Below are 12,383 nucleotides of genomic sequence, written 5' to 3' on the forward strand. Positions count from 1 at the left end.
GAAGAAGAAACCATTTATTACGAACAGCAGCTAAGGGCACCGATCTTTCAGCAGGGCAGTAGAGACGAAAACACACAATTTCGCATTGTCCCATGCTATAAAGCTGAAATTTAATTTATATTGATCTTAGAATTAATACACATACTAAATAAATTAAAATTTACTCACATCTTCAGTGTTTTTAGCAAAGAACACGATTGATTCTTGCACCCGTGCTGTTATGTGTTCGCATTGTTTATTCTTCTAACAAACATTCGACACGCACGAAACAAAGTAGAAACACCGAAGATTGACAACACAACAAAACCAACTCCGACAAATGCTCCCGGGTTTGGTTCAGGGGTTCGCAAGCTCATTCTCACATAACACCATTCTTGAACAAAATTTCACTAAAAAATGGTTTCTGCAAAAACGAAAAACATTTTCTACCGCGTAAAAAATCAGAAGATACCCTGATTCATACTCTACATTTGCACGAAAACCGATTTTAAAAATATTGCTTCGTTGTTTAATAAAAAATCAAAAACCAAAAAAATGAGAAAATGCTTCCAGTTTCACCTTAATGCCGCAACACCGTACGAGAGCAAATGAGGCACGTTACAGACAGGCGCGGAACAGGCAGAATTCAGTCTTCCGGATGAAGAAGCGCCAGCAGGAAGAACGAGATCGCGAAGCGATGGAAGAGCTGTACCACGCTAAGGACACACGAAAGTTCTACGAGAAGCTGAACCGCTTGCGCAAAGGCTTTGTGCCACAAGCCGATATGTTCCGAGATAATCACGGGAATATTCTCACGAGCGAGCGTGAGGTGGTCAAAAGGTGGCGGCAGCATTACGGTGAGCATCTTAATGGCGACGTTGCATGTACCGAAGGTGGCGTGGTAACAGATTTAGGAGTATGTGCACAGGACGAAAGACTTCCAGCCCCTGACCTTCAAGAGATTGGGGAGGAGGTTGGCCGGTTGAAAAACAACAAAGCCGCTGGAGCAGATCAACTACCAAGCGAGCTTCTAATATACGGTGGAGAAGCACTGGTGAGAGCACTACACTGGGTCATTACCAAGATTTGGGAGGAGGAAGTATTACCGGAGGAATGGATGGAAGGTATCGTGTGTCCCATCTACAAAAAGGGCGACAAGTTGGATTGCGGGAACTACCGCGTGATCACACTACTGAGCGCTGCCTACAAGGTACTCTCTCAAATTTTATGCCGCCGTCTATCACCGATTGCAAGAGAGTTCGTGGGACAATAACAGGCTGGATTTATGGGTGAACGCGCTACAACGGACCAGATGTTCGCCATCCGCCAGGTGTTGCAGAAATGCCGCGAATACAACGTGCCCACACATCACTTGTTCATCGATTTCAAATCGGCGTATGATACAATCGATCGAGAACAGCTATGGCAGATTATGCACGAATACGGATTCCCGGATAAACTGATACGGTTGATCAAGGCGACGATGGATCGAGTGATGTGCGTAGTTCGAGTATCAGGGACACTCTCGAGTCCCTTCGAATCTGGTAGAGGGTTACGCCAAGGTGATGGTTTCTCGTGCTTGCTGTTCAACATTGCTTTAGAAGGTGTAATAAGGAGAGCGGGGATAAACACGAGTGGGACGATTTTCACGAAGTCCGTTCAGCTGCTTGGTTTCGCTGATGATATTGATATTACAGCTCGTAAATTTGAGACGATAGCGGAAACGTACATCCGACTAAAGAGTGAAGCCACGCGAATCGAATTAGTCATTAATATGTCGAAGACAAAATACATGATGGCAAAGAGCTCCAGGGAGGAATCACCGCGCCCGTCACCCCGAATTTATATCGACGGTGATGAAATCGAGGCGGTTGAAGAATTCGTGTACTTGGGCTCACTGGTGACCGCCGACAACGACACCAGCAGAGAAATTCAGAGGCCCATTGTGGCAGACATCGTGGTTACTTTGGACTCCGCAGAACTCTACGATCGAATAAAGTTCGCCGTAACACGAAGTTAACTATCTACAAAACGCTGATTAGACCGGTAGTCCTCTTTGGGCACGAAACATGGACTCTACGTGCAGAGGACCAACCTGCCCTTGGAGTTTTGGAGCGGAATGTGCTGCGTACCATCTACGGCGGAGTGCAGATGGAAGACGGGGCTTGGAGAAGGCGAATGAACCACGAGCTGTATCAGCTGCTGAGAGAACCAACCATCGTCCACACCGCTAAAATCGGGAGGCTACGGTGGGCGGGTCACGTCATCAGGATGTCGGATAGCAACCCGCCTAAAATGGTTCTCGAGAGTCATCCGACCGGTACAAGAATACGTGGTGCGCAGCGAGCTAGGTGGAGCAAAATGTGGGTGTATTTCTAAAGCAATTCATCTGGGAATATCTGGAGGGACGTTGAAATAGGCATTTCTAAAAAAAAAAAACTGTTGAAATACTTCTGAAAGAATTCCTGTTAAAATTATTATTATTATTATTATTTCAAAAATAAATATTTTAAATGAATTCTTTTAAGAATCCATGCAGAGATTGCTAGAGAAATATCTGGAAGAAATCATGAAGGAATCTCTGGAGGAATTTCTGCCTGAATCATCTGAAAGTAATAATGCAAGAATCTTTGGAGGAATGCCTAGAACATTTCTTAAAAAAAAAAACTGGTCGATTTGAAAAAAAATCTTGGATTGATTGATTGATTGATTTGTCTTTATTAAAGAGACTTTCAGCCCTTGGCTGGTTCGTCTCTTAGAAAAATCTTGGACGAGTTTATGAAGGAATCACTGGAAGTATACAGTAGAGTGGGTCATCGTTTATATGGAAAACTGAAAAAATCAATGATAATCCATCAGATCAAAGCTTTTTTGATCCCATTTCAGGACTCAAATAAGTGTGCAAAATATGGGCGTGATCGGTTATGTCTACGTTTTGCGCATCGCGTTTGAAATTTGTATGGGGTTTTACAAGGGAAAACACACTTTTTTGCGTTTTTCTCATAACAAGCTCGAATTTTCATAAAACCGTGCAACCGATAAAGTGAAAACATAGACTAGGGTGTCCTGAAGAACTTTGTCGAAGACCGCGAAGTGATCTGATGCTTAAGAAAAAAGTTATAGCGTTGGCATTGCTTGGCGAAACAGCATGATTTTGTTGCTATTGTTATTCCTTTACATGTTAAAACATAAACACATGCATGCGGTTCGTTGGTTATAACTATTTTCACAAGCATCGGATCGCTTTGCGGTCTTCAACATAGTTTTTCAGAACATCATAGGCTATCATTTTACAGTATCGGTTAAAAAGTTTCAGACAAACTTTTTCAACTTCTGGCTAAAATGCAAAAAAGATTGTTTTCCCATACAAAATCCCATACAAATTTCAATTGCAATGCGCAAAGTGTAGACGCAACCAATCGTGCTCAAATTTTGCACAGATACTCAGGACCTGAAACGGAACCTTTTAAGCTTTGATCTGAGAAAACGGTTCCGATGACCCACACTAGTATACAGGGTGTTAGGTTCGTGAGTGCAAACTTTTGATAGAGCATAGCATAGCATAGCATAGCATGAATACTTGCACAAATCTTGGGTGGAATTGCAAAGTTGAATATATCCATTGACATTGTTGATGTCGCTACTATCTATTATGTCATAGACCCACTCAACTTCACACACCTGGCCAAGTCCTTGCAAGCATTTTTTATTGATCTATTCATCAACTTAGAAAGAGCCCAGAACTGAAGCAGCTTCCAATAGATGAACGGATGTTGAAAATTGCGAATTTTCAATTTATATGTAGTTATGTACAAATAATGTAATCAGAAAGATCTCACCCAGTTCCATCGTAGCGTAGTCCACTGGCTTTGGCGAGGCTGGCGAGAGATGATGGAAGTAGCGCATTTATTGCAGAGGCTACCTTTTCGCGACACCCGATGCAATTTTTTTAATATCCGCAAAAAGGATGGACCGAGACGAAGAACGACGATCAAGAATCAAGATCCCGGACACTGCCACCACCCACACTAAAACTGTGGCCAATCAGTATCCGACACGAAGTCTAACCTTTTGACACCGACATACACTTGTTCCTTCGTACACATTGTTCCCGAAAGTCTCCCATAAGAACACGTCTAGATTCTTCGCGGCAATGCCTTTTTCACTTATCCTTTCTTTAGGAAACCCCGACAGGAACGTTGCACAATGTTCTCGAAAGGTTTCGTCTTCTTTATTTTAATTGCTTCTTGTGTGTACCACGGGGAAAGCACCGCATGCAGCACATCACTGTTTTTCGATTGCCCTCTTCTCCATGGCGTATGACGGATGATTTCTCCAGAATATTTTCACAATCTCACAAATTATCACTTTTTTCGACCGCGCTCTCCCCGCGGCCGCACTTGGATCACTCCCGTTGGGGCCCGGTTTGGCACGCCGGAAGGGTAACATTGACGATACTTTGGTTATGAATAATCTTTCGTGAGTGCAAACTTTTGATAGAGGACCATAAATGGTGAAAAAAAATGTTCTACGCATATGGTCAAAACTCAACCGTGTAACCGGTTGGTTCCAATTTTTAGATTTTCTTTTGTATGAGTGTTTGTTTTGTTAGAAAATTCACGTTTTTAGATTATAAATAACAGCAGATACACCCTAGCGAGAACTATGTACCGTGCTCAATAAGAAAACGTTGCTAAAGGGTTGTAAAGAAAGCTCCCATGGAAAGAGCGCTAAGATGGCAGAATCTAATAGGGAAATTAAGAGATGAGTGCTCATGGGCGCAGCCATCTTCAATTTTGGAAGACTGGCCAGAAAAGAAACAGGCGTCCGTGTGCAAAGACTTGTGTAGTGCAGTGCTAATATTAACGAATACCCCCCCCCCCCCCCTTTCTAGGGGCAGGAATTGGGATGCTGGCCTGCCTCCGTTCAGGTAATTAGGTCTAGCAAATACCTCTTGACCACCCTGACGGAAACCGTTTCATATCCTTTACTAGGACCTCGTATCCGTTAATAAGAACGGTCACACACGGCGGCTCGGAAGTCAAGATGGCTTCCGAGCCTAATCGCTAAGGAACCGCCATCGTCCCCTTCAGGACGATTCCCTCAGGCCGTTGGCCTTAATCGCCAAGGAGGGACCCTTCTCGGCACGGTCGTTCCGGTATCGTCCTGGGCCGTGCCGATTCAGCCAAGGAAGGAAGACGCCTGATGCCCAATACAAACCAGCAACGCCCGCTGGTTCCCGTCGGCCAAGCACCGGCCCGACAATCCCGCCATTGCATTCCCGAGCTGTCCCGGCGGCGATATTCCGGCCACACGGTAGTGCAGGAGCAGCCGTGTGGGCCAAAGCGAAGAGGAGCAAGTCTGCAGCACCCGTGAGTACAGTGCAGTGCCTAGGCCTAGTTCCCACCAGTCTCGCTTACACGCTACACCGCTATGTACACCCACACCCACACGCCACAATAGGTTTTAAATAAATTGTTTAAAAATGTGAAAGTTCCTTGGTTTTTCATACGTTGTCGCGAAGCCCCTCCGATTACCAAGTAGCATGCCGACCCTGAGACCCAGCTCGAGGGGTCTCATGCTTCTGAGCTTGTCCCGGGAGTAATTGGGAGCCACTGTGGCTGCGGAGCAGCCCCGTCAGTCTCCGTGGTTACAACCGTTACGTAGGGTTTGGGACCATTTGGGCAGGAGCACCTATTTTGGGCACTTGCTGCTATAACTCAGTCAATTTCAAACCGATTGACTTGCATTTTGAAACATGACTAGCTACTGTGCCTAGCTAATCGTGTCTCAAAAATCAAGCCAATCGGTTCAAAATTGACTGAGTTACAGCAGCAAGTGCCCAAAATAGGTGCTCCTGCCCAAATGGTCCCAGACCCTAGTTATTGAACTTCCCATGTTTCTGATTATTATTGCCTTGACTGCCTATAACTTCAAAATGGTCAAAGTTATCGCAGTTTTTTTACCCTTATTCGAAAGATTATTGAATTTTCTATCAAATGGCATCTTTGAATCGATTGGTTTAGTTAAATAACTAAGTTTTTTAGAGCAATTTTCCGAAGAAGGGATTCTAAAGTAATCTCTGGAGGAGTTCCACAAGGAATCATTCAAAGAATACTTTGGAATATTATTGGAGAAATTCTTGGGGGAATATCTGAAAGTCCTGGAGAAGTTTCTTGAAGAACTTCTTGAAGGATTTCTGAAGAAGCCGCCGGAGGAGTTCAGGACAAAGATATCAACAAATCACTTTTCCATGTTTTACGATAGTGACCCAAACTTTTGACCGATGACATCAAGGAGTAATTTACTTAATAGCTTTTTTTTCTAGATTTTTTAGCTAAGTTCTGTAAAATGCAGTTGGAAGCTAATAGAAAATGGGTTGTATTACCGTTCTTATCTTAAAATTTGGTCGACCAAATTTCTAGCGACACTGCCGTAAGTTTATATTCATTTATTAGAAAATTTGGCAACTTTGGGTTAAGTTTACATACAAATTTTTTTGAAAAAGTATCTTTTAAATCATGTTCAAAGTTTCTTTGACTTATTATCTTTTGAATGAAATCTAGGGTTTTGAAATCGGACGCAAATTGGCGAAGATATGGGCCTAAAAAAATTACATGTTTTTGAGGGGGTGACCCCAAACTTTTCGTTTACTTATCTGTGCTTGCAGCAAGAACCATTTTTCTTCAGGAAAATATATGATGAATGAATGTCTGTTCAACTTTCCAAACGTATGGACTGCAGACAAGCTGCCCTTGATTCGTTTCCATTTTTTTCACAAATGTGATATTGACTGTTTCCCACCCATAAATAATTCCCATAAATTTTCTACGCCACAATCGAGTGCGCACATTTTATTCCGCGATCTATTTTAATTTTATCTCTTTCGCTTTTTATACACCAGACCAGAAGTCTAGAACTTTGGGCCCACGTATCTGAAGCGGTCAACGTGCGGGTATTTAGCAAGTCAATGGGTGACGGGTTCGATTCCCGGTCAACCCAGGAACTTTTGTAATGGCAATTTCCTGGACTGTCTTGGGCTTAGAGTATCTTTCTAGGCAGAGTAAGTTCTCAGTTAATACCCGTGGAAGTTGTTCATAGTTCACCAATCGTAAAAGTAGGCTTTGCCGCAGTTGGTACGTTACGCCAATAAAAACAAGACGGGGTCTAGAACTTCTCAGACTCAGTTCGCCTTCTTCTCTGTCTGGTGTGAGTTTTCAATCCGCCAGTCCATTATTTGCCGCACCGGCAACACCAATGAATCGTCCGCGTTTCCATCGATAATTACCTCCAAACATAGATTTATCGCTTTTCACCTTCCTCGTCGCCTTCCACCACCTCCAAGTCCATCAGAAGCAGAGTGTTCGTTCAGATTTCACTCTGGCCACGGCACGGCAGTAGAGGATGATTTAGCAGAATCATGCACTTGAGATGTCGGATTATTGCGCTCCCATATCTCAATTATGTATTCATACATTTAGGTATATCAACCGTCTGGTTGCTGTCTGGGGAATTAACTTTGACCACGGGAACGGGTTCAATTCCGAGTAGAGCTGCGGTGGTGAAACACCTGTTGCCTATCACAAAGTGGCTGAGTGCGAGCGCATTCCCTGTATACGGGGTACAGGCCAAAGGGCCAAAGGCCACGTGGAGCACTTTCAATTAGTTGCGGTTTGCGGGTTGAACACGAGCTGCCTGCTACCACCGTTGGTTTTGATTAATCGTTTAATAAAGGTCCGCTGTAGTTTCAATTACGGTAGAAGAGAGAATTGAACTTATGCTGTTTTTCTTTTTGATCCAGTTCCAAACTGGGTTGGAACTGGTGGAGATCACAGTTTAAACCCCAATTCGACTTCTGTTTCGATTATCTTCCAACGAACATAATAAAACTAAAACATAATATATACTTACATATACATATACATATACATATACATATACATATACATATACATATACTGCCCTTCTAAGCATATCTGTCCCATGTTGTTTTGCATTCTACCCGTGTTTCTCTTAGTAACAGAGCCATTTGAAGTGGCAAAAGGTTATTGCAACCATAACAAATTGCAAATGCTCCATAGAAAATCAAAAAGCGCTCCATAAAGAATGAACATATGTTCCATGAAAATGTGCAATGTTACCCATAAATAATTGAAAACGTTCCATACATTATAAAAAAATGTACCGGTAAAACATCAAATTTTCTCATTAAAAGTGAAATTTTGCACCAATAAATAATACTGAAATGCTCCATAATAAAATACAAATGCTCCATAGAAAAATTAAATTGCACCATAAAAAATTGAAATTGCACCATAGAAAAAAGACAAATACTCCATAAGTATTATCAAACTGCACCACATAAAATACAATTTGCTCCATAAAAAAATGAAAATTCTCCATAACTTTAAACATTAGCACCACTAAAGCAGTGCAATGTAAAGCAATTCAGCCCTGTCGAATTAAATTATGAGAATATTCTATCTATGGAGGATTTTCAATTTTTCATGGAGCAATTCATATTTTCTATGGTGCAGTTCGATAATACTTATGGAGCATTTGTCTTTTTTCTATGGTGCAATTTCAATTTTTTATGGTGCAATTTAATTTTTCTATGGAGAAATATTCAATTTTTTATGGGTACAATTTTAATATTTTATGGAGCGTTTGCATTTTTCTATGGAGCATTTGTATTTTATTATGGAGCATTTCAGTATTATTCATTGGTGCAAAATTTCACTTTTAATGAGAAAATTTGATGTTTTACCGGTACATTTTTTATAATGTATGGAACGTTTTCAATTATTTATGGGTAACATAGCACATTTTCATGGAACATATGTTCATTCTTTATGGAGCGCTTTTTGATTTTCTATGGAGCGTTTCTATTTGTTTATGGGTGCAATAAATAGGCTGCCATTTGAAGTTAATTTGATACTTTTTCCATTTCGCATCACAAATGAATATTCCACGATAACGTTAAGCATCTTCCTGACATTGATTTTAAGATGGAACTTAAGTTAGAGCAGTGGGACAGTATGCGTAGAAAAACAACATGGTACAGATATGCTTAGAACGGCAGTATACATATACCTTTAAAGATAAAGTGAGACTGTCTGTCTCGACCCCCCTTTTGTAGGCTGGCGACCTCCTTGGGAGGTCGCGACCCTCAATTTTGGAAACTATGGCCTAGTGGTTAAGTTTATGGATCGCCAATCCGGAGATGGTTAGGTTCGGTTCCCGTTCCAGTCCGAGAAATTTTCTCGACTCGCTGGGAATAGTGTAGGGAGGGCTTTGAATCTCTTAGCGAAACGTGTTTTTGCAAATTAAAATCTATTTTGTAAATTGGATACCTCCATACACTGATAAACGCAGTATGCAAGGCTCTGGTAAATTTACGAAGTTCAAACTGTTCCAACAACACAAATTCTAATATGTAGGGTATTGGTTCCCTTCTTAAGCATGTGGCTCCCATTTTCATCCTACGAAAAAAAAAAAACAAAGGATTGAAGCGCTGTTTGTTTTGTTTCTTATTTTTGTATTTTTTGTTAGAAGTGAGCACCCATGAAAATAAAAAGAACGAAATCAATCGGTGCCGTAATCGCTTGTTTTCGAATATGATGAATATGGGAACGTGAGATTACTGATGGCACGGCACACATATCCTATAATGAATTTTCAAACAAAAAATCAATATGAAGTGCTTTACACGACTTCCACAATTATTTTTGTACTCCATAGATTTCAATCTGTGATCAATCAATGTGTGGGGTCTTACCTCCTTCTTCTTTTTTATGGCTTTACGTCCCCACTGGGACTTGGCCTACCTTGCTTCAAATTAGTGTTCTTTGCGCATTTCCACAGTTATGAATTGAAGGGCTTTCTTTGCCTGCCATTGCATGAATTTGCCCAGGGAGTCGAGAAAATTTTCCCGACCGGAACGGGAATCGAACCCGCAGTCTCCGGATTGGCGATCCATAGCCTTAACCACTAGGCTAACCGGAGACCCCCACCGTCTTACCCCCACATAACGCAAAATATTCATTCATTCCACCACCATATCCAGAATCCATGAAATTTACCCAAATTTCGTTAGGTATAGGACGGAACAGTTTAAAACAACTGGAAAACTCAAAATGAAATGCGAAAACTTCAATCAATCAATGTGTGGGGTCTTACCTCCTTCTTCTTTTTTATGGCTTTACGTCCCCACTGGGACTTGGCCTACCTTGCTTCAAATTAGTGTTCTTTGCGCATTTCCACAGTTATGAATTGAAGGGCTTTCTTTGCCTGCCATTGCATGAATTTGCCCAGGGAGTCGAGAAAATTTTCCCGACCGGAACGGGAATCGAACCCGCAGTCTCCGGATTGGCGATCCATAGCCTTAACCACTAGGCTAACCGGAGACCCCCACCGTCTTACCCCCACATAACGCAAAATATTCATTCATTCCACCACCATATCCAGAATCCATGAAATTTACCCAAATTTCGTTAGGTATAGGACGGAACAGTTTAAAACAACTGGAAAACTCAAAATGAAATGCGAAAACTTAGCAGTTTAATGTTAAAAAAGCTTATTTATTGCCGCCTCAAAATTAGATCCCATCACAAAAGCGTGTAGCCAGGTAAATAATTGTTTATTTTTTGCACTTTTGACATATGTAATATTCGCTCATGGAGTGGTTCAATAATCATCAACTGATAAGAAGATAGAGTTAATCGTAAAAAAAAGTCAAATTTCAGTTCTTAAGTGACAGAACTAGTCAGTGATCTATCTTACCCCCACCCCCTCTATCATTGTATTTGCCAAACAATGTACAAATTCCTTCAATGGCAGGCAAAAGAAGCCCTCTAATTAACAACTGTGGAAATGCTCAATGAACACTAAGTTGAAGAAAGGCAGATCAAGTTCCAGTGGAAACGTAGAGCCATAAAGATGCAGAAGAAGTACTCCAGTGTTCTTTTATTTTCATTAGTGTGAGCTCGAGTGTGAGAAGTAGGTACACTCTGCCTGAGCAGCTGAACCGTTTGTTGGATGCTTCACTTTATGTAGCATCACATTCATCATTTTGTCGTGCAACACAGTTAAGCGTTTGCATCTATTAAAGACTCAAACGTTTGTTTTTCTGAGAACACGGTAAACCATTCCTACGTAGATGGCTATAATTTGGTTCACGTGTAAGAAATGCAAGTTAAAATTAAAAGAAGAAAAAATATTGAATTGTGTCCATATATAGTTTACTGGGGACATGATTTGTAAAAAAGTGAACATTCGTGTTGCTAGAGAGAGACACTCACGTTGCTCAGGGTTTGAGCTGTTTGTATTCTATTTCCCAAATATAATCGCTGAGCTGAAATATTTTACTGTGCGAAACACACACAGAAAAATAATGCCAAAAATCTGTGTGAATTAATCCACTTGCAAAAATAAAATTAAAACGGATTATCCAACGACGAGCTACAACCAAAAATGTTTATACTCAGTCGCTATGTTGGACTTATTCAGACTTATTCAGAAATTCTTGCAAAAATTCCTTCAGAAATTCTTCTAGGGGTTGATTTAGAAATTTGCCTGGGGATTCCTTCAAATTTTCTAATGAGATTCCTTCATACATTTGCCCGAAGATTCCAAGTCCATGGAAATTTTCATTGGATTTTTTTTTAAATAAATCCAATTCTCCAGAGATTTCTACAGATACCTACTCAAGAATTCCTTCAGAAATTTCTCCAAAAATTCTTTCATGTAAATTTCTATGGATTCCATCTGAAATTCGACCAGGAATCACTTAGGTTTTTTTTTTCTAGGGATTCGCTTAAGGACAGACTTGTTGGAATCCCAAAATGTCCGCCACAATGGCCGACTTTGGCACCTATTCACGATTTCGAGGGCACAAATCTCTTCGTAAATAAAACCAGCGCACCTGATCTTTGATTGATTGATTGATTGATTGATTGATTGATTAATTTGTCTTTATTAAAGAGACTTTCACTGCCCCACCTGATCTTCTTATTTTAAGCTAATTACAAGTGAGCAAGAACAGAATAAAAAAAGGCACGGTTGAGTGAAGCTTGCTTCTTGAGATTTGTGCGTTTAAAGTTCTGATGCACTGTTGTTTTTTTTTTAATTTCTTTTTAAATGTGAATTTTAACTTAGGCTTATTCTTCACACTGCACTGTTGAAGCGGGATTTTCAGACGTTTGTCCCTAAAAACTTTATCGGAAATTTCTCCATTGATTCCAGACTTTTTCCAAGCTTCTTTCATAAATTCATGCAGTGTAGATATTTGTTCAGAAATTCGTTTTGGCAGTCCAACAAAGATTTGTTCAGGAATTACTCTAGAAATTCCATTGGAAATTCCCGCTTGAATGTGTCCAGGAATTTCTTCAGTGATTTATCCATAA

General features: G+C 40.8%; 1 protein-coding gene across 1 annotated transcript in view; it reads right to left on the reverse strand.

The window, feature by feature from the left end:
- Positions 1-5,160: 5,160 nt before the first annotated feature.
- LOC109622669 (pyrokinin-1 receptor-like) overlaps positions 5,161-12,383 on the reverse strand; it is a 339,959-nt gene continuing 332,736 nt past the window's right edge. Inside the window, exon 8 of the mRNA XM_062860304.1 lies at positions 5,161-5,410. Within this exon, the coding sequence (XP_062716288.1) occupies positions 5,161-5,410 (250 nt within the window). The remainder of the gene's footprint in view (positions 5,411-12,383) is intronic.

The sequence above is a fragment of the Aedes albopictus genome, chromosome 1, assembly GCF_035046485.1.
Source record: "Aedes albopictus strain Foshan chromosome 1, AalbF5, whole genome shotgun sequence".
NCBI classification, from domain to species: Eukaryota; Metazoa; Arthropoda; class Insecta; order Diptera; family Culicidae; genus Aedes; species Aedes albopictus.